This window comes from Bubalus bubalis, chromosome 14, assembly GCF_019923935.1.
Source record: "Bubalus bubalis isolate 160015118507 breed Murrah chromosome 14, NDDB_SH_1, whole genome shotgun sequence".
In the NCBI taxonomy this organism is placed as follows: domain Eukaryota; kingdom Metazoa; phylum Chordata; class Mammalia; order Artiodactyla; family Bovidae; genus Bubalus; species Bubalus bubalis.
This window is the reverse complement of record NC_059170.1, coordinates 81943708-81970583: the sequence shown is the minus strand read 5'-3', so window position 1 is coordinate 81970583 and position 26876 is coordinate 81943708. Positions and strand designations below refer to the sequence as shown.

Genomic DNA, 26876 nt, shown 5'->3' with positions numbered 1-26876 from the left:
TTAACTGTTCAAAGTAATCTAGAGGTGATTTAAAGGATATGGGAGAATGCTCATATGCTATATGCACCATTTTATATAAGGAACTTAAACATCCTCAGATTTTGGTATCCTTCACCACAGTTTCATGAACACTTTTCAGAGAAATTATGAGGGTCATGGGGAAATGCTACAATAACCACTGCATAACAAACCACAAATCTTCACTGACATGCAATATTTATTTAATTCATGACTTTTCAGAGTTCAACTGATCTGGGCTGAATATAGCTGGTCTTAGTTTGGCATGTTCGACATCTATGATTAATTAAGTAGGTTGTAGGTGACTCTACTGATATCAGCCAGACTTGTTCACACCTCCGGGTACCAGTCAGCTGCTCTTTGATCTTTGGGCTGTGTGACTGGGATGACTGGGGTGAGCTCTATTCCATAGGCCTCATCCTCTACTAGACTAGTCTAGGCATGCTCCCATGCCTATGGCAGAATAACAGGAGTGAAAACTGAAATGTGCACCTGCTTTCCCAAGTGTCTGCTTGGGTGGTTTCTGCTAACATTCTACTGGCCAAAAATGATGTTTGACCACCTCATATTCAAGTGGTGGAGAAATAGACTCTATCTCCTTCCTAAGAGAAACTTAGAGTTATAAGGCAAAGACTGTGGGTGGAAACACGGAGAGGTAAGCATCAGGCCATTAATCCAGTCAGTCTATTGTAGAGGAGAATCAACTAGGGTCTGGTCCTGCTTTCGCTATTAGCAAACTAAGTCCTTGAGAAAACCACTTAACTTCTTTCAGTCACAGGTTTGTACTAAGGGGAAAAAAGGTTTGACTATATAATTTCTAAAATTCCTTTCCAATACTACCTCATCTTAGAAGAGCTCACTATATAATTGCTAATGTCCCTTTCAAAGGTTTCTACAATAATCTCTAGACACCTGTAAATTGCTTACAAAAGAAATTATGAAATACATTTTAAGAATCAAAAAGATATAAATTACAGGTTAAGTTGGGAAATTGCAGCATTTCAAGAGACATTTATTTCAGAAAGGACAGTGAAGAAGAAATGAGGTTGGAGCTAGGAAAAAAGTCAAAGGAATCTGATTTTCTTTGATGTATGAAGAGCCACTTTTCTCAATGGGCAGTTTCATGGAGAATATGTATGTATAGAGGAGTTTACACACAAAAGCGTCACCAACTCAATGGACACGAGTTTGAGCAAACTCCAGGAGACAGTGAAGGACAAGGAACCCTGTTGGACATGACTCAGTGACTGAACAACAACACATAGAGGCTATTCATTTGGCTTTTGGTTTGAAATAAAATTGAAAATGCAAATACATGTTAGGAACTATGCTTAGTAAACCATGGGATCTCTAGCTCCTGTCTTTCCTCTTTTATTGATTCAGTGTTTGGATCTATGGCTTGATTCAGTTTTGTTGGTGGTGGTTTTTTTTGGTGGGGAGCGGGGAGGTGGTTGACCATGCCACACAGCATGTGAGATCTGGGTTCTCTTACCAGGGATCAAACCCATGCCTCTGGCAGTGGAAGCACAGTCTTAACCACTGGACATTCAGTGAACCAGGGAAACCCCTGATTCAGCACTTGGATCTGTTGCCTACTTTGTCCTTGATCCCTCCATCTTTCCTTTCTATTGACTGGAAAATCCTCATTCTGCCTTTACTCAATAGCCACCAACAAATATTTTGAATCCAAATCTGAACACTGGCCAACTTCAGAGATTCAGAGGTATGAAATTTACAAAAAGAGGGTTTTTTAAAGATAAATCCAGATCTTGAAATAATATTTGAGTAGGGAAACCCAAAAAGAGAACTTTGTTGGACATCCTTGGTCTAAAGTGATGTTATTCAAACAATGGTCCTTAGACCAGAAACATCAGCACCACCCCAGAACTCGTTAGAAATGCAGAATCTCAATGCCTCCACCCCAGATCTACTGAATCAGAATCTGCATTTCAACAAAATCATCAGGTGCTTTGTAGGTACATTAACTTCTGAGAGGCACTGACCTGAAACTTATCATGTCGCTTCTAATAGGCAGCCATATTTTTAAAAAGTGTTCTCAACCACAGACCACAAGGCTCCTCCATTGTAATCTGTGGCTAATTACATACACTAAAGAAATTTGGTAAAGATTTAATTTATATATTAGAGCAGACTCAAAGATATAGATATATAGAGAGACATATCTATATCTACTTACAGATGTATCCATATATAGATAAACTTGTACTTATAGAAGAGAAGTTATAGCTAGAGAGCTCCAGTACCCTATCCTGGAAATTTCACCTATTATATGCCCCATGGGGAGAAGTTTGAAAGCTTCTGCCCCAGGATAGTGATAATACCAAGTGTATTAGCAGACTCCCACAAAGCCCAACAATTTAAGCTCCACTTCCCTTGTGGCTCAGCTGGTTAAGAGTCTTCCTGCAATGCAGGAGACCTGGGTTCGATCCCTGGGTTGGAAAGATCCCCTGGAGAAGGGAAAGGCTACCCACTCCAGTATTCTGGCCTGGAGAATTCCATGGACTGTATAGCCTATGGGGTCACAAAGAGTCGGACATGACTGAGCGACTTTCACTTCCTTCATAAAGTATTTCTCGAGTCACTTCAAGGCTCTGATCCACTCTTCATGTTTAACACCCATAGCACATCTTATGGAAAAGGAAATGGCACCCCACTCCAGTACTCTTGCCTGGAAAATCCCATGGACAGAGGAGCCTGGTAGGCTGCAGTCCATGGGGTCACTAAGAGTCGAACACGACTGAGCAACTTCACTTTGACTTTTCACTTTCATGCATTGGAGAAGGAAATGGCAACCCACTCCAGTATTCTTGCCTAGAGAATCCCAGGGATGGGGGAGCCTGGTGGGCTGCCATCTATGGGGTCACACAGAGTCGGACGTGACTGAAGCGACTTAGCAGCAGCAGTAGCAGCAGCACATCTTATCATGGCAGCCATTCAGCCTGACTTACGTGCCCATCCACATCGCTTGTCTCTCTGGAAAGATTCTAAGGTTTTCATTCTTCACAGCATGAAACATAGGACCTTGCATCAATCAGGATGCTCACAAATATTATTTGTTGATAGATGCTTCAAAAATCAACAGAAACTCAGAACAGAGTCCAAAAAGAGATTTAACAAGTACCATAATTATCTTGCATTGACCAAATAATGACTCAAATGATGTAAATGGAAACAACAAAGACCACTTAGTAAACAGGGTACTGGATGTTTTCATTTGTGAGTTCTTTTCTCTCTCTTCAGAGATAAAGTTACACAAAATTAATTAACAAGCAAGCACAATATGCTAGTTATTTAACATGCATTATCTTATTTAAACTTTCCATAACAGCCTTGTCTATGGAAACTGATATTATTATTCACATTTTATATACGAGACTATTCAAATTCCAAGAGATTAAATAAATTGCCCAAGGTCAATAGTAAAATGCAACCACCCTATGTGGCCAGAGGATCTTATCTATCCCTCAATGAAGAATTCACTTATGTTGGTCTATGACATCAGTTTAATTTGTTGTTGCTTTCCTTGCCCTTTGCAACAGGCTCTATTGTTTGTTGGCATTTGTTCAAAAGATGAAAATTCATTTTAACATCATTTTCAAGAAGATGTAATTATTTAGGAAAAATCTGCCAAAAATATAGGCATGCACCACAGTCCAGCACTTGATTAAAAGCATCAGAAATGTACACCCATTATAAATTAATTGTATTCTTCCACATTAGCATGAACTATTCCATTTATTTGTATGTTGGCCTGGAGTACTTTCCATTTTGACCTAGAAATAAGCAGATCATCATTTACTTGTTTTCTTTAGATTTCCGTTGCTGATAGCAACTTTGAATCACAAGGTTGAACAAATGCTGCATTTTACCTGAGTGGTTTGTAATTTTGAACTTTGAGTTCAAGTTCAATGGGAATTCTTCATCTACAGGGGTTATTCCTATCTTGGGTTGTAGAGACTCCAAATAGTCTGAACGTGCTGTGCCTCTGCTCTGAGACTCTTGGGTTTTATTAATTTTTGAACAGTTTTTTAAAAATATTGTATTTAATTTGGCTGTGTTGGGTCTTAGTTGCAACATGCAAGATCTGGTTCCCTGACCAGGGATGGAATCCAGGCCCCCTGCACTGGAAGCTCAGGGTCTTCGCCAATGAACCCCTGAGAAGTCTCAATTTTTGAACAGTTTTTCTTTGTTTTATTGACACTGAGTACCCTTGCACAGGGGTAATGTGAATTTGGAAATTTCTCTCACTACTGTGATGGTCTGGGTTATTGATTTCTTGTTGCTGACATTTTTCCTCCATTGAGCCCCATGAATTACTAGCTTCTTCAACTTGTCCCCAAGATTACAGATTGTGTTTTCTGAGTCCCCATTTCAAGTGTGGAGACTCCAGGCTTTCTGCAGGGACTTCAGTTTCAGCACTTCAACATCCCAAGTTCTTAGGCCTTCTCCCCATCTCCTTAGAACATGAAACCACCCAAAATAGCCAATCTACTTTGCCATCAATGAGCGTTTTGGCTTTGAGTTCCTCTGTATCCCCATGACTTTGGGGTTTCCTTTTCTCATATAAGAAATCATTTACAAATTTAAATAAATGAATATACTCTGTTTCATTTAGCATTTCCCTTTGTTTGGAGCAGAAAAAGGAATTGCTCAGCCATTTTTACTCAAAGTCCCATTGTAATTTATTCTACAAAAATTTAGAGGAAAACAAATAAACACAACCAAGAATGATTGGGATATATAATGTAGTCCCATTTTCCTATATTCCATTTTCTGACTATCCTCTGATAACCTGACTGACCTCACTCTGTAATTTTTATGTGATTCTGTTATTTCTATTCTTGGTCAAAGTACAAATTCATGCAATTATTCTAAAAATAAGACAAAACTTTGCAAGGTTGTTCAGACTGATTTTGAAACCATCCACTCTGAACCCCCCTTTTTTATGCTTTTGTTTTTGCTAGCCTCTTCGCTAATTAATTGATGATGTTAAAGTTAAAATACCATAGTCTCTGTAATAATTTTTCATCAGGTTTTCCTGTTCACTCATCCACATTCAGCATTTTGTGTTTTTCTAGTTTGTATTTTTAAATATAAAATTTTGTTTTTCCTTTATAATGTTATTTTTGTGCTAAAAATAAATAATCACATTATCATAAAATGAGAAGTAAAAAATAAAAATATTCATAATCCCACCACAGTTTATATATCAGGATTTCTTTCCAAATCATTCTATATTCTTAGAATATATTCTCATAACCACAATACATATACTCCTGTATGTCGACTTTCTTCATTTATCACAGTACCATAATTATATATCCCTGTTTTCAGGAAAATTTATTGGTTTACATTTATTGGATAAATTACATTTCTTTAAGTGGAAGCCTTCTGTTGTATTTTACATAGATTCTAAGTTTCATCGATTTTTATTTGCTTGTTTACTTGTTTTATCATTTTCCTAATTTTTAGCATTGAATTTCAAAATACTTTGAGCAAGATAATTATAGTACCATATTACTGTATCTATTTCCAAAAGGCCAGAGATATTTTTAAAAGGTAAAAAGGCTTTGAGCACTTAAATGTTTAAAATATAGCAGAGGCTCTCAAAGAAAGAAAAGAGTGAAGTAATCTAAAATGTCTAATGAGAAAACAAACCAAAACGATGACCTGATGTATGTATCAAAGCAACACAACTGTGCAAAGAATATAATTGTTTCAAGTGAATTTAGGAGTAATGTAATTACATTCTTCATGGGATGTATTCCGTGGGAAAAAAAAATAAAAGAACTTCAAAAAAGTTACAAGTTTCACTTGGTCATTTTATTCAGTCAGTTCAGTCTCTCAGTCATATCCGACTCCTTGCAACCCCATGAATCGCAGCACACCAGGCCTCCTTGGTCCATCACCAACTCCCGGAGTTCACCCAAACTCATGTGCATCGAGTCAGTGATGCCATCCAGCCATCTCATCCTCTGTTGTCCCCTTCTCCTGCCCTCAATCCCTCCCAGCATCAGGGTCTATTCCAATGAGTCAACTCTTCTCATGAGGTGGCCAAAGTATTGGAGTTTCAGCTTTAGCATCAGTCCTTCCAATGAACACCCAGGACTGATCTCCTTTAGGATGGACTGGTTGGATCTCCTTGCAGTCCAAGGGACTTTCAAGAGTCTTCTCCAACACCGCAGTTCAGAAGCATCAATTCTTCGGCGCTCAGCTTTCTTCACCATCCAACTCTCATATCCATACATGACCACTGGAAAAACCATAGCCTTGACTAGACAGACCTTTGTTGGCAAAGTAATGTCTCTGCTTTTCAATATGCTATCTAGGTTGGACATAACCTTCCTTCCAAGGAGTAAGCGTCTTTTAATTTCATGGCTGCAGTCACCATGTGCAGTGATTTTGGAGCCCCCAAAAATAAAGTCTGACACTGTTTCCACTGTTCCCCATCTATTTCCCATGAAGTGATGGGACCAGATGCCATGATCTTTGTTTTCTGAATGTTGAGCTTTAGGCCAACTTTTTCACTCTCCTCTTTTACTTTCATCAAGAGGCTTTTTAGTTCTTCTTCACTTTCTGCCATAAGGGTGGTGTCATCTGCATAGCTGAGGTTATTGATATTTCTCTCAGCAATCTTAATTCCAGCTTGTGCTTCTTCCAGCCCAGCGTTTCTCATGATGTACTCTGCATATAAGTTAAATAAGCAGGGTGACAATATACAGCCTTGATGTATTCCTTTTCCTATTTGGAACCAGTCTGTTGTTCCATGTCCAGTTATAACTGTTGCTTCCTGACCTGCATACAGATTTGTCAAGAGGCAGGTCAGGTGGTCTGGTATTCCCATCTCTTTCAGGATTTTCCACAGTTTATTGTGATCCACACAGTCAAAGGCTTTGGCATAGTCAATAAAGCAGAAATAGAGGTTTTTCTGGAACTCTCTTGCTTTTTTGATGATTCAGTGGATGGTGGCAATTTGATCTCTGGTTCCTCTGCCTTTTCTAAAACCAGTTTGAACATCTGGAAGTTCAAGGTTCACGTATTGCTGAAGCCTGGCTTGGAGAATTTTGAGCATTACTTTACTAGCGTGTGAGATGAGTGCAATTATACCATAGTTTGAGCATTCTTTGGCATTGCCTTTCTTTGGGATTGGAATGAAAACTGACCTTTTCCAGTCCTGTGGCCACAGCTGAGTTTTCCAAATTTGCTGGCATATTGAGTGCAGCACTTTAACAGCATCATCTTCCAGGATTTGAAATAGCTCAACTGGAATTCTATCACCTCCTTGTGATAGAATGTGATACAACATCACCTCCTTGTGATGTTCATCACTATGAACATCACCTTGTTCATAGTGATGCTTTCTAAGGCCCACTTAACTTCACATTCCAGAATGTCTGGCTCTAGGTGAGTGATCACACCATCGTGATTATCTGGATCGTCAAGCTCTTTTTTGTACAGTTCTTCTGTGTATTCTTGCCACCTCTTCTTAATATCTTCTGCTTCTGTTAGATCCATACCATTTTGTCCTTTATCGAGCCCATCTGACAGAATGTGGTCCACTGGAGAAGGGAATGGCAAACCACTTCAGTATTCTTGCCTTGAGAACCCCATGAACAGTATGAAAAGGCAAAATGATAGGATATTGAAAGAGGGACTCCCCAGGTTGGTAGGTGCCCAATATGCTACTGGAGATCAGTGGAGAAATAACTCCAGAAAGAATGAAGGGATGGAGCCAAAGCAAAAACAATACCCAGTTGTAGATGTGACTGGTAGATAGAAGCAAGGTCTGATGCTGTAAAGAGCAATATTGCATAGGAGCCTGGAATGTTAGGTCCATAAATCAAGGCAAATTGAAGTGGTCAAACAGGAGATGGCAAGAGTGAACATCAACGTTCTAGGAATCAGTGAACTAAAATGGACTGGAATGGGTGAATTTAACTCAGATGACCGTTATATCTACTACTGTGGGCAGGAATCCCTCAGAAGAAATGGAGTAGCCATCATGGTCAACAAACGAGTCCAAAATGCAGTACTTGGATGCAATCTCAAAAAAGACAGAATGATCTCTGTTTGTTTCCAAGGCAAACCACTCAATATCACAGTAATCCAAGTCTATGCTCCAACCAGTAATGCTGAAGAAGCTGAAGTTGAACGGTTCTATGAAGACCTACAAGACCTTGTAGAACTAACACCCCAAAAAGATGTCCTTTTCATTATAGGGGACTGGAATGAAAAGTAGGAAGTCAAGAAACACCTGGAGTAATAGGCAAATTTGACCTTGGAGTATGGAATGAAGCAGGGCAAAGGCTAATAGAGTTTTGCCACGAGAATGCACTGATCATAGTAAACACCCTCTTCCAGCAACACAAGAGAAGACTCTAAACATGGACTTCACCAGGAGGTCAGCACCGAAATCAGATTGATTATAGTCTTTGCAGCCAAAGATGGAGAAGCTCTATACAGTCAGCAAAAACAAGACTGGGAGCTGACTGTGGCTCAGATCATGAACTCCTTATTGCCAAATTTAGACTTCAGTTGAAGAAAGTAGGGAAAACCACTAGACCATTCAGGTATGACCTAAATCAAATCCCTTATCATTATACAGTGGAAGTGAGAAATAGATTTAAGGGACTAGATCTGATAGAGTGCCTGAAGAACTATGGATGGAGGTTCATGACATTGTACAGGAGACAGGGATCAAGACCATCTTCAAGAAAAAGAAATGCAAAAAAGCAAAATGGCTGTCTGACGAGGCCTTACAAATAGCTGTGAAAAGAAGAGAAGCAAAAAGCAAAGGAGAAAAGGAAAGATATAAGCATCTGAATGCAGAGTTCCAAAGAATAGCACGGAGAGATAAGAAAGCCTTCCTCAGGGATCCATGCAAAGATATAGAGGGAAAACAACAGAATTGGAAAGACTAGAGATCTCTTCAAGAAAATTAGAGATACCAAGGGGACATTTCATACAAAGATGTGCATTTTGTTGATAGATCATAATTTTCTAACTATTTCAGTGTATTCTATTCAAAACAAATAAGTAAATAGCTTAATGTTATCAGAAAGCCAAATATACAAATAAAGTACAAAATTTTAAAACCATAAATAAAAAAATCAAAGTTAAGAAAAAACTCTATTATGTGACATTTAAATTTGAAATATGTGCTAATGATTTTTTCAAAATACACATTCTGTCCCCTGAGATGGCCTAAACACAGTGACAATCCAGTCGCAGTCAACGTTTTAGCACCCAGAGCTTGGCTTACCTTCTGCACAGGCTCCTTCGAAAAGTGCCTGACATCAGGTCTGAGGCAAGGAAAATACACACGATATCCGAGGTACCTTGTTAAACCTCAAAAAATCAAGCAAGTGCTCAAAAACTAAGAGGGGAGGGTGTATGGCAAAAGCACCCAGGAGGCAGCCTGAAAGGAGCCCCCTGATCACATGTGGCAGAATTTGAGCTTCAGAAAGAATGATGGCTGCAACTGATTTGGACAACAGGAATTAAAAATTAAAATATCATCTCCTGTTATTTTCAAAGGAAGAAAAGAAAAAGAAAACTCAGTTGCCATCTTTTGAAATAATTATTGTTCCAACTCCTTAACCACAATATATGTAATTAAACAAAAATCATTAAAAGATTGTCCTGCCTTTTGAGGAGGAATTCTAGTTCATCTCCACATCTTCCTTACAGAAAAATGCTAGCTAAATAAGGAAGAGTTTACCTCCAAAGAGATAAGCAAGACCCATCACATTCATGAAAGGGCTCTAAGGAAATTTTACATGGATAGAGTTTTACCCCTCAGAATAAGTGTTGATTTCAAAAGAAAAAACATTAGACAAAATTGAGGTCTGTTAGTTACTACTTTTAGCCAAGTGATCAGTCTTAGAACCAGATAATGCAACCACCTGGCACTCGGTGCCCTGAGGCAACGCGAGACATATTGGGCTGGACAAAAAGCTCACCCAGCTGTATATAAAACAGGTAGTTGGTGGAGCCTGCTGTATAACCCAGGGAGCCTGGCCTGGCCCTCTGTGATGACCAGTGGGACGGGGAGGGGGTTAGTAGGAAGGCTCAAGAGGGAGGCTCGATGAAGTTACAACCGATTTGCTTTGTTTTACCCCGGAGGACAACACATTTGTGAAGCAATTACCCTCCAATTAAAAAAAAATTTTTTAAATAAGTTCTTTTAGGCTTTTCTGCCTGAATGAACTTTTTGGCCAACCCCAAAAAGAGTTCCTACTGACTGTTCTTGCCCAAACAAATGTTTAATCTCCTTCTAACCAAGCCTAGATTCTTAACTTCCAGTTTACAGAGAATTTAGGGTTTCTAGGATCAACTTAAATGACACCATAAGGAAATAATCAGACAAATTCAGAATGTGGGAATTCCACAAGGAAGTTGAAGAGGGTTCTTCAAAGAAATCTAAAGTCATAAAAAAAATGTAAAACAATAAATAATTCAAGTGCTAAGAATGAGAAAGACATAACAATCAAATGCAAAAATGAACTTTGAATTTTAGTTAAAAAAAAAAAAACTAGAAAAAATTAGGAAGAGTAATGGAAAAATTGAACATGGATGGGTGTTAGCTAATATTAAGGAATTATTAATTTCTTTAAATGATTAAGATATTGCCACTAGGTAGGAAAATTGTCTTTATTTTTAAGGGTGAAGTGCCTTGATGTCTGAAATTTATTTTCAAATGATTCACTCCAAAATATAATGATAAACAATGACAATACACAGGTGGCAAAAATTTATTGAGAGTTTTTTTCTGGGTGTTCATTGCTGTTATCTTAGCTGTTATTTTTTCAGTTTTTGGCTCTACAGTGCTGCGGTAAGTAGGACAAGGCAATGGCACCCCACTCCAGTACTTTTGCCTGGAAAATCCCATGGACAGAGGAGCCTGGTGGGCTGCAGTCCATGGGGTCGCTAACAGTCAGACACGACTGAATGACTTCACTTTCACTTTTCACTTTCATGCATTGGAGAAGGAAATGGCAACCCACTCCAGTGTTCTTGCCTAGAGAATCGCGGGGACGGGGGAGCCTGGTGGGCTGCCGTCTATGGGGTCACACAGAGTCGGACACGACTGAAGCGACTTAGCAGCAGCAGCAGCTGCTGCAGTAAGTATGTTAGTGTTTCCATCCTTACGAATTAGTATTTTTATTTCTCTGGGCCAGATTCCCAAATGTGGAGTGCTGAGTCGAGAGCTATGTACCTTTTCCTTTTTATAAATATTATCAGATTATTGTCTAATGTTTGAAAGTGTCAGTTATCCACTAGATGTTATTGCTTATCTCAAAAAAAAAAAAAAAATTTACCAGTATATTGCCCTTTAAAAAGGCATTGGGCTATGGCACATCCCTGATTGCTAGTGAGAGTGAACATCTTCTCATATATATATTGAATATTGAATATTTGCTTTTCTTCTCCTATGAACTGCTTGGGTTTTGCCCATTTTCCAGAAAAGGCTACTTTCACTTAGATAAATATACCTATAATACTTGTAGCTTATGATTTTTCTCTCTTGCTTAAAATGTCTCTATGTGTACACGAATGCTAAGTTGCTTCAGTTTTGTCTGAGTCTTTGCAGCACTATGGACTGTAGCCCACCAGACTCCTCTGTCCATGGGATTCTCCAGGCAAGAATACTGGAGTGGGTTTTCATGCCCTCCTCCAGGGGATTTTCCTGAACCAGGGATTGAACCCATATCTCCTGTGGCTCCCGATTTGCAGGCAGATTCTTTACTACTGAGCCACCTCTGAAGCCCCATGGTTATACAATTATTTCCCTAAGTCTTCTCTGCAAATTCTTATTGCTTTATGTTTTATGTTAAGGTCTTTGATATACTTCATTGGGTAAAATGACTTGAGTTGGACTTGAGGTCAAATTGTGACTATCTTCTTAATATCTGTGAATTGTTTGTAGCATTTTTTTTAAGCTTCAGTAGTTCTTCTGTCTTCATTATCCCATTGTAGCTCATTATTCTCTGATTTTGATTTGTTTCCTTAAAAAATTGGTTTTGATTATATCACTTTAATAACTCAGTCATCTGGCTTATTTTTTATTTATAACACATTTATGCTATACTGAGTGTTTGAATTCATTTGTAAATGAATCTTTAAGAGTAACTTTGCTTTCTCCTTGGTTTTCACTTATATTTATGTATCTAAAAACCTTGCTTAACTAGATCAGATCTCTATTTCTTAAGGCAGCTGAAAAAAATACCAGAGACAGAAGAGCTCTGAATTTAAAAATGTTGGACAATGTACTCAGGGAGCACCGAACACATTTGAACTTGACTGTGTTGCCTTTTCCCGCTTAACTTTCCCGAGTTCACAGAAGCAATGAGTGGGCAACATCTTCTGAAAAATCAAGTTAACTAAGAAATGTAGAAATTGAGTCTAGATAGTCAAATTGGAGAACTCAGTCTATAAAACAAACTCTGACTATGCCTTTATGTATTAATATCTGAGTATAATGTAACAATTTGCCTTAAAATTGGAGGTTAAATTTGACAGTGTTCTTCCCTCTTTTTCCCATTTTCTAAAAATAGAGCTTACAAACCTAAGGTCAAGGGAGCTCATGTTTACTAATATGGACAAGCTCCAAGGTATATCCTGCAAAATCAACCTTCTCATGGCGATGTGTCTGTTCTACGGTGATTTTTCCCTCAACAATGTGTTTAGAGGTCATAACAATAAAAAGATGGCACCAACTGAATAAAATTGTGTGTGATTCATGGATTCCCCCCACTATGTTATTGTCATAATACTGTTCATCTAACAAATAACCATGAAACTTTAAGTGGCATAAAGCAAGCACTTCCTGAGCTCATGAGTCTGTGAACTGGCACAGCAGTTCTAATCTGGGCCAGCTGATCCCAGTAGCCTGGCTCTAGTCTCTGTTTGGCTGAGGGGTCAGTTAAGGGCTGGTTGGTTTATAATAGCTCCACTTTTATGTCTGGTGTTTGAAGTGATGGAAAAGAGTATAACTGGGCCATGTGTCTCCTCCTCCCGCAGGGTAGCTTGCGCTTCTTCGCACAACACCTGAATAAGCTTCCAGCAGTGAGAGTGGAAACACACAAAGCTTTTTGAGGTCTAGGCTCAGAACTGCATACTGTGTCTCTGGCTTATTCTACTGGACAAAGCAAATCACAAAGCCCCCCCCCCCCCAGAAAATGAAAAATATGCCCCACTTTTTGTGGGAAGAGCTGCAAAGGTTATGACTACAAGGACGGGTGAAGAATTGCTGCCCATTTGTACAGTCCATCTATGCAGAACACAAAGTTTGAGTTGCACAGAACTGAAGCTCACTGTATTTGAGTACATGAACCATAAGGTGGCAATTAGATGGGAGATCATCCCCCTTGTCACGAGCAGGGAGTAATCAAGAGCAAATGGTGGTGGTCAGTGGAGCTCACGATTGTAGGGAGAAAAAATGAAGAGGGATCCAAACTGAAATTCCACAGTGGGACCCAAACTCTCAGGTCCTTTGATCTCAGTCACATTTAAGTCTATGGGGAGAGAAGTTAGAAACTCTCCACAATAGGACTCATGAGTGTGAACTGAATTGATTGCCAGTAATAAAAACTCAGGAGATCTTACATGAAAATTTGCATATCTGACTTCTCTTGAAAATTAGAATCTGGCAAGCTTCTGTCTGAGCTGAGGGTCTGGCACCCCTGTTAGATCTTTTAGACTGGTGTGTCCTCCCCAGTGCCCACTTCCTTGCACACAGCCCACTTCTCTCTTTTTCCTGACTTGCCTTTTCCCCCAAACACCTGACTTTGCAACCCTTGGACCAGAATAGCTCTAGATTCCTAATCGATGGGGCTTTTAGGAAACAGAACCAGATCTTGCACTACATAGTTTTCCTGTTTTCTTACAATGAATAAGTGTTCCATTTACAAGAAAAATAAACAAAAAAAGAAAAGCTCTAAGTTGGAATTCAATAATAAATGCACTTTTGTAATTCACTAATAAATAAAAAGACTTTTTAAAGAGTGAAATATATGGCAATTTAATGTACACTTAATTTAGCTTATAAATTAATCATTTGGATTTATTACAATAGTTTAGAGCATAATAAACCCATAATAAACTAACCCATGATAAAAGGAGGAATCTACCAAAATTATAGTTTAGCCACAATTGGATCAATTTTTAAATTTAAAAAATTATTACAATTAGATTATTATTATTATCATGATATTGTGATTTATAATAAGGAATATGCATTTGGTCTTCATCCCAGTTCCTGGCACAGAACTCCTGAAATCCTTGGACTTCCTAAGTATTAAAAGCAATAAAGGTGTCTTCTGTTATGTTGCTGCTTCTGCTGCTACTGTTAAGTCGATTCAGTCATGTCCGACTCTGTGCGACCCCATAGACGGCAGCCCACCAGGCTCCCCCGTCCCTGGGATTCTCCAGGCAAGAACACTGGAATGGGTTGCCATTTCCTTCTCCAATGCATGAAAGTAAAAAGTGAAAGTGAAGTCGCTCAGTCGTGTCCGACTCTTAGCAACCCCATGGACTGCAGCCTACCAGGCTCCTCCGTCCATGGGATTTTCCAGGCAAGAGTACTAGAGTGGGTTACCATTGCCTTCTCCTTCTGTTATGTTAGGGAGGTGATTTAGGGAAGGCACCTAAGGATGGGACTGGTTATCAGGGGAACCATTCTAGTGATTGGAGGGTTGATACTTTCAGGTACTTCCTCTCAACCTGTGAAGAGAGAAGAGGGTCTGGAGATGGAGTTCAGTCACCAAAGGCAAGGAGTGACATCAGTCATGACTACATAGGAAACCTCCACAAACCCAAAGGACTGGGTTCAGAGCTCTTCAGGTTGGTGAACAGGTGGAGACTGGGCAGAGGGGCCCACCTGGAAAGGCCATGCAAATTCTGTGCCTTTTTCCCATACCTTGTTCTGTACATCTGGCTGTTCTTGAGTTAAATCATTTTATAATAAACTGATGATCTAGTAAGTAAAATGTTTCGCTAAGTTCTCAAAGAAACGGATCCCAGTGAGGGGCTTCTGGGAGCCTCCAAACTAGAGCAGGTCAGGAAGAAGTACAGGTGGCAACCTGGACTTAAGATCGGCATTAAAGTTGGGTGGGGGTGAGGGCAGGGCACAGTCTTGTAGACTGAGCCCCTAAACTGTGTGTTCTGACGCTGCTGCTGCTGCTGCTAAGTCACTTCAGTCGTGTCCGACTCTGTGCGACCCCATAGACGGCAGCCCACCAGGCTCCCCCGTCCCTGGGATTCTATAGGCAAGAATACTGGAGTGGGTTGCCATTTCCTTCTCCAATGAATGAAAGTGAAAAATGAAAGTGAAGTCGCTCAGTCGTGTCTGACCCTCAACGACCCCATGGACTGCAGCCTTCCAGGCTCCTCCATCCATGGGATTTTCCAGGCAAGAGTACTGGAGTGGGGTGCCATTGTCTTCTCCAATCTGATGCTACCTCCAGGTAAATCATGTCAGAATTGAGTTTAATTGTAGGACACCCAGCTGGTCACAGAAAATTGCTTGGTGGTGTGAGAAAAAATAGCCACATATCTGAACTGGGTACAAAATCATAATTATTAAATTAGATTATTAAAATATTATTAGAAAATGTTAGTTTAAGTGTTTATTTGGCATTTACTCACATGTCATTTTTATTTTTTTCATAAATTAAAAAAAGTAACAGCCTACCAGGCACCATGGGGTCTTGTCTACCAGTCATCTAAGAGAAATTGGTTGCTAGGTCAGGTACAATATATTTATAGCTGAAAGCTGCCCAAAGTAACCTAAATGAAATCTGCTGTTTCTTAAATACAGGGCTCCATGCTTTTCTCCTTTTCCCTACATTCCTTGGAAGCAAAACTTCAATTGTCTGTGTTGCTGAACTAAAACTGAGGCAAATCCATGATGAGGTCAGGATGGAGGTAAATGGAAAACATCAGACACCACACTGAGATTTCACTTATGCCTGAGTGGGATAGTGTAAAAACCCCAACCTGGGGAGGAACTGGCCATGGTCTGTGTCTGACCCTCCCACGGTTTGTCCCCTGGCCCTGAGGGTGGAGCTGTGTGTGAAGGTGACTTGACCATCATGGCAGTGTGACCCTCAGGGCCCTGTGGGTATCACTGTCATAGCACGCTTCCTTCCTGGCTGATTGGAATTCATATGCCAGCAAAACATATTCATAAATGCCCGACATTTAATATTTGAGGAGAATAGGGAACTTTCAATACTCAGGCCAAGCAATTTTATTAGGTACTTTTTGATATGAAAGGAAAAAAAAAGGTCATTTAAACATATCCACAATTCAAGACTCTTGGGGCCTCTTGTTTTTCAAAATTCATAAATTTGCTGATTTTAGAAAGAGAATATGATGCATATACCATAAGCATGATATACCCCAAGGGGGCCTGGGTCACCCTCATAATCAAGCAAATTAATATAGCTACAGTACCATGTATGGCTATTCACATGAAGTGGGATTAAACAATGATTACAAATAGCCTTATGATTATAAATACCCTTACAATTATAAAGTAGAAGTGACAAATAGAATCAAGGGATTAGATCTGATAGAGTGCCTGAAGAACTATAGATGGTGTTTCGTGACATCAGAACAGGAAGTGGTGATCAAAGCCATCCCCAAGAAAATAAATGCAAAAAGGCAAAATGGTTGTCTGGGGAGGCCTTACAAATAGCTGAGAAGAAAAGCAAAAGGCTAAGGAGAAAAAGAAAGATATATCCATCTGAATGCAGAGTTCCAAAGAATAGCAAGGAGAGATAAGAAAGCCTTCCTAAGTGATCAGTGCAAAGAAATAGAGGGAAACAATAGAATGGGAAAGGCTAGAGATCTCTTCAAGAAAATTAGAGATACCAAGGGAACATTTCATACAAAGATGGGCAAATAAAGGACAGAAATGGATGGACATAAAGGAAGCAGAAGATATTAAAAAGAGGTGGCAGAAGAACTGTACCAAAAAAGATCTTAATGACCCAGATAACCATGATGGTGTGATCACTTATGTAGAGCCAGACATCCTGGAGTTCGAAGTCAGTGGGCCTTAGGAAAAATCACTACAAACAAAAATACTGGAGGTGATAGAATTCCGGTTGAGCTATTTCAAATCCTAAAAGATGATGCTGTAAAAGTGCCGCACTCAGTTCAGTTCAGTTGAGTTGCTCAGTAGTGTCTGACTTTTTGTGACCTCTTGGACTGCAGCACGTCGGGCTTCCCTGTTCATCACCAATGCCCGGAGCTTGCTCAAACTCATGTCCATCAAGTTGGTGATGCCATCCAATCACCTTATCCTCTGTCGTCCCCTTCTCCTCTCTCCTTCAATCTTTCCCAGCATCAGGGTCTTATCCAATGAGTCAGTTCTTTGCATCAGGTGGCCAAACTATTGGAGCTTCAGCTTAAGCATCAGTCTTCTCAATGAATATTCAGACTGATTTCCTTTAGGATTGACTGGCTTGATCTCTTTGCAGTCCAAGGGACTCTCAAAAGTCTTCTCCAACACTATAGTTAAAGCATCAATTCTTTGGCAATCAGCTTTCTTTACAGTCCAACTCTCACATCCATACATAATTACTGGAAAAATCATAGCTTTGACTAGATAGACCTTTGTCAGCAAAGTAATGTCTCTGCTTTTTAATATGCTGTCTAGGTTGGTCACAGCTTTTCTTGCAAGCAGCAAGCATCTTACAATTTCATGGCTGAAGTTACCATCTATAGTGCTTTTGGAGCCCCCCCAAATAAAGTCTGTCACTGTTTCCATTGTTTCTCCAACTATTTGCCATGAAGTGATGGGACCAGATGCCATGATCTTAGTTTTCTGAATGTTGAGTTTTAAGCCAGCTTTTTCACTCTCCTCTTTTACTTTCATCAAGAGGCTCTTTAGTTCCTCTTCACTTTCTGCCATAAGGGTGGTGTCATCTGCATATGTGAGGTTATTGGTATTTTTCCCAGCAATCTTGATTCCAGCTTGTGCTATATCCAGCCCAGCACTTCCCATGATGTACTCTGCATATAAGTTAAATAAGAAGGCTGACAATATACAGCCTTGTTGTACTCCTTTCCTGATTTGGAACCAGTTTGTTGTTCCAGGTCCAGTTCTAACTGTTGCTTCTTGACCTGCAAACAGATTTCTCAGGAGGCACGTCAGGTGGTCTGGTAGTCCCATCTCTTTTAGAATTTTCCATAGTTTCTTGTGATCCACACAGTCAAAGGCTTTGGCATAGTCAATAAAGCAGAAGTAAATGTTTTTCTGGAATTCTTTTGCTTTTTTCTATGATACAACAGATGTTGGCAATTTGATCTCTGGTCCCTCTACCTTTTCTAAATCCAGCTTGAACATCTGGAAGTTCTTGGTTCATGTACTGTTGAAGCCACACTTGGAGAATTTTGAGCATTATTTTGCTAGCATGTGAGATGAGTGCAATTGTGCAGTAGTTTGAACATTTCTTTGGCACTGGCTTTCTATGGGATTGGAATGAAATTGACCTTTTCCAGTCCTGTGGCCACTACTGAGTTTTCTAAATTTGCTGGCATATTGAGTGCAGCACTTTCACAGCATTGTCTTTTAGTACTTGAAATAGCTCAAGTGGAATTCCATCACCTCCACTAGCTTTGTTCATAGTGATGCTTCCTAAGACCCACTTGACTTCAGACTCCAGGAAGTCTGGCTCTAGGTGAGTGATCACACCGTCATGATTATCTGGGTCATGAAGATCTTTTTGTACAGTTCTTCTGTGTATGCTTGCCACCTCTTCTTAATATCTTTTGCTTCTGTTAGGTCCATACCGGTTCTGTCCTTTATTGTGCCCATCTTTGCATGAAATGTTCCCTTGGTATCTCTAATTTTCTTGAAGATTAGACTTTCCCATTCTATTGTTTTCCTTTATTTCTTTTATGTTGATCACCGAGGAAGGCTTTCTTATCTCTTCTTGCTGTTCTTTGGAACTCTGAATTCAGATGGATATATCTTTCCTTTTCTCCTTTGCCTTTAGCTCCTCTTCTCTTCTCAGCTATTTGTAAGGCCTCCTCAGACAGCCATTTTGTCTTTTTGCATTTCTTTTTTGGGGAATGGTCTTGTTCACTGCCTCCTGTACAATGTCATGAACTCCATCCATAGTTCTTCAGGCACTCTGTCTATCAGATCTAATCACTTGAATCTATTTGTCACTTCCACTGTATAATCGTAAAGGATTTGATTTAGGCCATACCTGAATGCACTCAATATTGCAGCAAATTTGAAAAACTCAGCAGTGGCCACAGGAGTTGAGAGGTCAGTTTTCATTTCAGTCCCCAAAAAAGGCAATGCCAAAGAATGTTCAAACTACCACACAATTGCATTCATCTCACAAGTTAGGGGTCGCAAAGAGTCGGACACAACTGAGCAACTAACGCACACTTCACAGGTTGGTAAAGTAATGCTCAAAATTCTCCAAGCCAGGCTTCAAGAGTACATGAACCGTGAACTTCCAGATGTTCAAGCTGGATTTAGAAAAGGCAGAGGAACCAGAGATCAAACTGCTAACATCCGCTAGATGATCAAAAAAGCAAGAGAATTCCAGAAAAATATCTACTTCTGCTTTATTGACTATGCCAAAGCCTTTGACTGTGCAGATCACAACAAACTATAGAAAATTCTAAAAGAGATGTGAATACCAGACCACTTTACCTACTTCCTGAGAAATCTGTATGCAGACCAAGAAGCAACAATTAGAACTGGACATGGAACAACAGACTGGTTCCAAATTGGGAAAGAAGTATGACAAGGCTGTATATTGTCACCCTGCTTATTTAACTTATATGCAGAGTACATCATGCAAAATGCTGGGCTGGATAAAGCACAAGCCGGAATCAAAATTGCTGGGAGAAATATCAGTAATTTCAGATATGCAGATGACACCACCCTTATGGCAGAAAGCAAAGAAGAACTGAAGAGCCTCTTGATGAAAGTGAAAGACGAGAGTGAAAAAGCTGACTTAAAACTCAACATTCAAAAAATGAAGATAATGGCATCTGGTCCCATCACTTCATGGGAAATAGATGGCAAAACAATGGAAACAGTGTCAGACTTTATTTCCCTGGGCTCCAGAATCACTGCAGATGGTGACTGCAGCCATGAAATTAAAAGATGCTTGCTCCTTGGAAGGAAAGTTATGACCAACCTAGACAGCGTATTAAAAAGCAAAGACATTACTTTGCCAACAAAGGACCACCTAGTCAAGGCTATGGTTTTTCCAGTGGTCATGATTGGATGGGCAGGTGTGCTGCAGTTTTGGGGATCACATGAGTTGGACATGACTGAGCAACTGAACTCAACTGAATGTATGGATGTGAGACGTGGACCTTAAAGAAAACCGTGCACCAAAGAACTGATGCTTTTGAACTGTGGAGATGGAGAAGACTATCTGGGAGTCCCTTGGATTGCAAGGAGATGAAACTAGTCAATAATAAAGGAATTCAGTCCTGAATATTCTTTGGAAGGACTGATGTTGAAGCTGAAGCTCCAATACTTTGACCACCTGATGTGAAGTTGCCAACTCATTGGAAAAGACCCTGATGCTGGAAAAGATTGAAGGCAGGAGAAGAAGGGGATGACAGAGGATGAGATGGTTGGATGGCATCACCAACTTGATGACCATGAGTTTGAGCAAGCTCTGGGCATTGGTGATGGACAGGGAAGCCGGGTGTGCTGTAATCCATGAAGTTGCAAAGAGTCAGACATGCCTGTGCGACTGAACTGAACTGATAAATAGGCTTATATCAATTAGTGTCACAAAGACCATTTTGTGACAAATTTTTAAGCTTCTTAATTATAGAACCTTGGAGATTTTAGAATTGCAGATAAGGGATTACTGATCAGTATTAAATAACAAAGTTTGGCCATACTTCCCTGGCATAGAAGCAAGGACAAAAAGCAAGTGAACTAAAGGGGATGTTTTCAAGCTGCTGGTGCTGTCCAGAATGTGGGTGAGAAAAGGGAATCAGGACATGGTGGGGCAGGTGCCCTGAGGACTGTCTGTGCCCTCGGCGTTCCAGGGTTCAGACTGCCCTGAAGTTGCAGATGGAAGACATACAGCCAAGTCAAGACCAAAGCAAAACTGGGAGCTCAGAGTAGAACCAGGACAGGAAGATCATCAGGGTGTCTGAATCAGGGATCAATCAGCCACATCCACATGGGAATTACCTGTGAGTTGCTGAGAAATGCAAGATCTTGGGCATTTAGAAAAAGCATTTGATCTCACATGCGGCTTCTAAGATTAAGCTCCCTGCTTACCATTCAATAAACAAGGAGAATTTTATTCAAGATTCTAGGTTTCAATTGAACTCTGCTCAGCAGAGCTCCCCAGAAGGCAGCACCCACCTCCCCTCACCCCATTTCAGCCAGACTCCAGGCTTTTACCTGTTTTATGGCTGAGGCCACTGTACATCTGCATTTGAAGAAAAGTTCTATAATTTTGAAATACTGAAAGTTCTCCAGAACATTAAACAGATAAATCTGAAGGCAGTTTAAAATGCAATTGAAACAATTTACAAGGAAAATAAAAATTAGAATTAAAAAAGGAATAAAGAGATGATAAAAGAAGTCACTATAGAAGTTCAAGTTGGTTGCCTAACTATGCTGGGTTTGTGAAACGCACTGAGCTCCTGTTTAGAAGTGTTGGCTCCCCAGCCTCTGGGTGAGGCTGCACGTCATAAAGCCCACTCCTTGACCATCTGTCGACTCCAGTGGACTCCTTGGCTCTCACAGCCTGACTTCTGGCTGACTTTGCACCCCCAGCTATCAGGAGTTGCCAGTCTCTAAATTTAAGAACTTCACATCATGGCAGATTACTTCTGTAAACTTTTTCAGCAGACCCACCTCTGCATGTATGTATTTATATTAAATAAATGGCCTTTAGCTTTATTTTGCCACACATAACTCAGAATTGATTTTTAGGTAAGGACAAATGACTTGTCCAACTCACCTCAGTTTTACATCTTCTCTATAGGTAACCAGTTGTTATTGCTGGTGTTCAGTTGCTAAGTCATGGCCAACTCTTTGCAACCCCATGGACTGCAGCACGCCAGGCTTCCCTGTCCTTCACTACCTCCTGGAGTTTGCTCAAACTCATGTCCACTGAGTCAGTGATACCATCCAACTATCTCACCCTCTGTCACCCACTTCTCCTGCCATCAGTCTTTCCCAGCATCAGGGTATTTTCCAATGAGTTGGGACTTCACATCAATTGGCCAAAGTATTGGAGCATCAGCTTCAGCATCAGTCCTTCCAGTGAATATTCAGGACTGATGTCCTTTAGGATTAACTAGTCTGATCTCCTTGCAGTCCAAGGGACTCTCAAGAGTCTTCTCCAACACCACAATTTGAAAGCATCAGTTCTTCATCACTCAGCTTTCTTTATGGTCCACCTTTCACATCCATACATGGCTACTGGATAAACCATAACTTTGACTAGACAGACCTTTGTCAGCAAAGTGATGTATCTGCTTTTTAATACACTATCTAGGTTTGTCATAGCTTTTCTTGCAAGGAACAAGCATCTTTTAATTCATGGCTGCAGTCACCATCTGCAGTGATTTTGGAGCACAAGAAAATAAAATCTGTTACTGTTCTCAGCTTTTCCTCTTCTATTTGCCATGAAGTGATGGGACTGGTTGCCATGATCTTCATTTTTTTGAATGTTGAGTTTTAAGCCAGCTTTTTCACCCTCTCCTTGCACCCTCATCAAGAAGCTCTTTAGTTCCTCTTCACTTTCTTCCATTAGAATGGTATCATCTACATATCTGAGGTTGTTGGTATTTCTCCCTGGAAATCTTGATTCCAGCTTGTGATTCATCCAGTCCAGCATTTCACATGCTGTACTCTGCATAGAAGTTAGACAAGTGGGGTGACAATACAAAGCCGTGACATACTCCTTTCCCAATTTTGAACCAGGCAATTGTTCCATGTCTGGTTCTAACTGTTGCCTCTTGACCTGCATACGGGTTTCTCAGGAGACAGGTAAGGGGGTCTGGTATTTCCATCTCTTGAAGAATTTTCCATAGTAGGGAACCAGTGGATGACATTAAAATTAATTGATTCCTCCCCAGTCTTTGTCCATCTCTCAAGGAGCTCCTCCATGGGTGTTCATAGAAACCTAAATGACATAAAATCACCCTCTGTCTCTTGCTGTCTCCCAGCTACAGGTGGAACTGGAGCAGGAATACCAAGACAAGTTCAAAAGGCTGCCCCTGGAGATTTTGGAATTTGTGCAGGAAGCCATGAAAGGGAAGATTAGTGAAGACAGCAATCACAGCTCTGCCCCTCCCCTGATGACCTCAGACTCTGGAAAACTAAACCAGAAGCCTCCTTCCAGTGAAGAATTGGAAGGAGAAAACCCAGGAAAAGAGTTTGATACCCCTCTGTGATCATTCCTGCCAGGCCTTCAGAACACGCATTGTCGCTTCAGCTCCATCAAACTCTCTCTTCTTACAAAGATCACTGCCCAGGAGCATCTTCCTGAGAGGCATCCCTTAGATTAAAATCCACCTGGAGGGAGAGTTCCAGAAGGATCCATGCAGCTTCCTGTGCCCAAGCTCCATGTGTCATGTGGAAACTACTGCAGATCTGCTAGTAAAGAGTGCATGTATGTGGGCTTCTGGTTTTCTTTCTAATAGTACATTCAAAGCAGGTAACTTCCAGGCTCCATGGAACATTTAATGAAGGATAGTGTCTTCTTTGAAGAAAAGCAAGCTCATGTTTTTATTTGAAGCTCTGGTGTAAAGTATGTCAAAGTAATAGAAATAGTTGAGAAATGCATAGCATTATTTAACACTATTGCACAGCCAACTTTGAGCTTTTTTTCCCCTAACTGCCCCTCAGCTACCATATCTTTGCATTGACATGAGTATTAAATTGTTTCATCCTTTGCTTTGCAAGCACTGGTGGCTTGCTGTTTGCTGATTTATTTATCATAGAGGCATCAATGTACTTGTTGCTGATATGGCTTTATTGGATGCCACAGTGACTTAATAAGCTGGCTTTCTGCCTTGATGTTCAGTGAAGCCATCTCCAGACTTGACAACATGGCTTGTACATTTGGCTGCATGAGCAAGGTGGCCGCACACTTCCAGGCAGTGTGCTATCTGAGTCAACTATTGCACTCAGAGTCTGGGTATTCATTGGTCCTTGGCCTAAAATCGTTAAAAACTGCAAAGATCTGTTCAATTGAATAAAACTCATTAAGCCAATGTCTGTTGAGCAGAGATTCAATCAGAGCGAACAGGTTCCAGCAGTCATTTTGCTGTCTGACTTCTTTATGGTTCCTTTATTTTAATACAGAGATAAAGATTGAATATTTATCTAGAGACTACACAGACCTACATATAAATGTTACAAGTTAATCTCCATGTATATATATATGCACTCAGCCATATAAGTGCATACACATACACAGCACACACACATTCATATGACTTTGGATATGAGTTTCTTAATTGGCAATGACCCAAATCTCTTCCACAAGACTTAAAACCAAATTCAATATAGAGAAGAAAATGGTCAAACATATCGATTATATAGATATTAAATTATATCAAAATTCTAAGAAACAGTTGACAGAGATTTTGATGCAAGTTGAGGTAGATTGAAAACTTAGAATATGATTTTGATGTGTATTTTGCAAGATCAAAAACTGGATTTTAAGTATTTTAAGCTTGTTTTAATGGTAAGAATATACAAAAATATATAGGACAGCAATATGGAAATGTATTAGTATTTTCCATAACTTTTATGTCTGACAGATTTCAACTTATTTCTCACATTAAAAAATCTTTCATTATATATTTGCTGTGTACATTTAATTCACTTAACAGTTTTTTAATTAAGTTCCTATGTTAAGTGGTGTAAGAGAAACAAATTATATTATAATAAAATGGATCAAAAACATTATTGAAAGGTCTTAAGTAAGAGAGAATAATTATATAGAGGAAAATATAATTAAGAGAGTAACACAAGTAACGTTGAAGTTAAAGCCCTGAAGCAAGATGCTCAGTTTTATTTTACTTTAAAAAAACCTGCCTGATTGTAGCTTAGCAAAACATTTTAAAACACAAAAGCTAGTTGTGTCCTGAAAATTGTGTTTTAAGAATTTCATATTTTTATGAAAATTATTCTATTTAACTTTAAGCAATAACTAGGGATCACAATTAAGTTTTAATCAAAATGAAGGCTTAGTTCAAACATTAGGAAAGAGTATTTGATTAAAAAAACACATCTAGGGAGACACAAGGGGAAAAAAAATCCCATCCCCTTTGGAGATGATTATATTTTGATCTAAAGGATTTGGGGTGTTAATTAGACACTTAATAAAGCTTCACTTCTACTGAATGAGAACATTTTTGTAAATCATTCAACTTTTGCACTTTGAAAGAAAGGCATTAATCATAAGGAAGCAAGAATGGTCAAAATAGAATGCTGCATTTTTATAAACAAAATTACAGACTGTATAAAATTGCAGAAGAATGAACTAACAATAGCATTAATAACCAAAACACACAGTGGTGATTATTACAGAATGTCGTATCACATTTTAGTCCAGAGATAGACTGAAGTTGAATAACCTTAACTTACACAAAACTGTTTTAGTAGCTGGATTCCATTATCTTAGTGACTGTAATCATTTTGCAATACGTTTGTATTTGGCCATTTCCTGTAATCACATTTTTAAATCTGTACAGTAACACTTTTTGCAGTTGTGGGGGTAGTGTGTAACACTGTCCATCTTGCATCATTGAAACTACTACAGTGATACTATCATTTAATAATATTAATATTACTTGAACTAGAGTAAGATAAAGAAAAAGGGTCTATATGGTGTGCAGTTTGTGCCTTTCTGTATTTGCCTTGTTCCTTGTTGAATGTGTGAAATTCTGTACTGTGGTTTTCCTATAATAGAGAGTAGAACTGTGTATTAAATTAGACTGTGCCCCTCTGATCCTTTACACTACTGAGAATAGCGTGGTTTTGGCAGTGTAAACCAATTTTCAAAGTTCTAATGACATGCCATGTGGTTTTGGTTTTTAACAGTTCATTATAACATTTCAGTATCACCATACATTAATTAATACTCCTGTGATAGATAAGCAGTCGTTAAATAATTCCAAAAGAAAGGGCCATTGCTTGCATTACTTTGAATTTAATGTTGCGCTTGTGCACTGTATAAATATTGTTTGTGATGGATTGGACATTGTGACTTTTGCCTTTTCAGAAGAAAAAAAAAGATAGGACAAAATATTTGAAGCTCTTAAAATGTACATATTTTGGTTCTTCTATCTCAAATTATTTAAAATGCATAATTCACATTTTTGTAATAATTCTATGCAATTTTGTGGCATGATGTTTCTTCCACTTGTAATTTTATGTGCTTTCATCACAAATCCAAAGGAAACAATAAAAATTTCTTAACACAACCCAGCTATTATTTCATGATGTTGGGAGCAAGCTTCTTTTGATGGGCAGGAAGGTGGGAGCAGCTCTGGTGCCAGTTTTTAGGGCCATAATGCCCACCCTCATGGGGCGCTTTAGTGCCTGTGCAGGAAATCCAGGGGCTGTAATGCCTGTGCTCAAGGCCCTGGTTGTCAGCACTCCGTCAGTCCACCCCCTCCATCCGGAGTGGCATTGAACTTGCCAGTTGCTCCTACATTCAGGACTCTCCCTTATTCCCTTCCTTCCTCGACCAAAGGGAAGGAAGGCGAAACTGTCAAAGGATTTTTTGACAAATAATGGATGTGACAAGCACTGACAGGGTATTTGAGGTAAATTTTCTTATACAAAAGATAAAAAA

At 39.5% G+C, this 26876-nt stretch overlaps 1 protein-coding gene across 2 annotated transcripts in view; it reads left to right on the top strand.

Annotated features, from left to right (window-relative positions):
- PLCB1 (phospholipase C beta 1) overlaps nucleotides 1–26502 on the top strand; it is an 849858-nt gene extending 823356 nt beyond the window's left edge. Inside the window, exon 32 of one of the 2 annotated variants that reach the window (XM_025264704.3) lies at nucleotides 23233–26502. In XM_025264704.3, coding sequence (XP_025120489.1) covers nucleotides 23233–23460 — 228 coding nt within the window. In that variant the 3' untranslated portion in view covers nucleotides 23461–26502. The remainder of the gene's footprint in view (nucleotides 1–23232) is intronic. The other variant, XM_025264705.3, reaches the window with a different exon arrangement.
- Nucleotides 26503–26876: the final 374 nt, after the last annotated feature.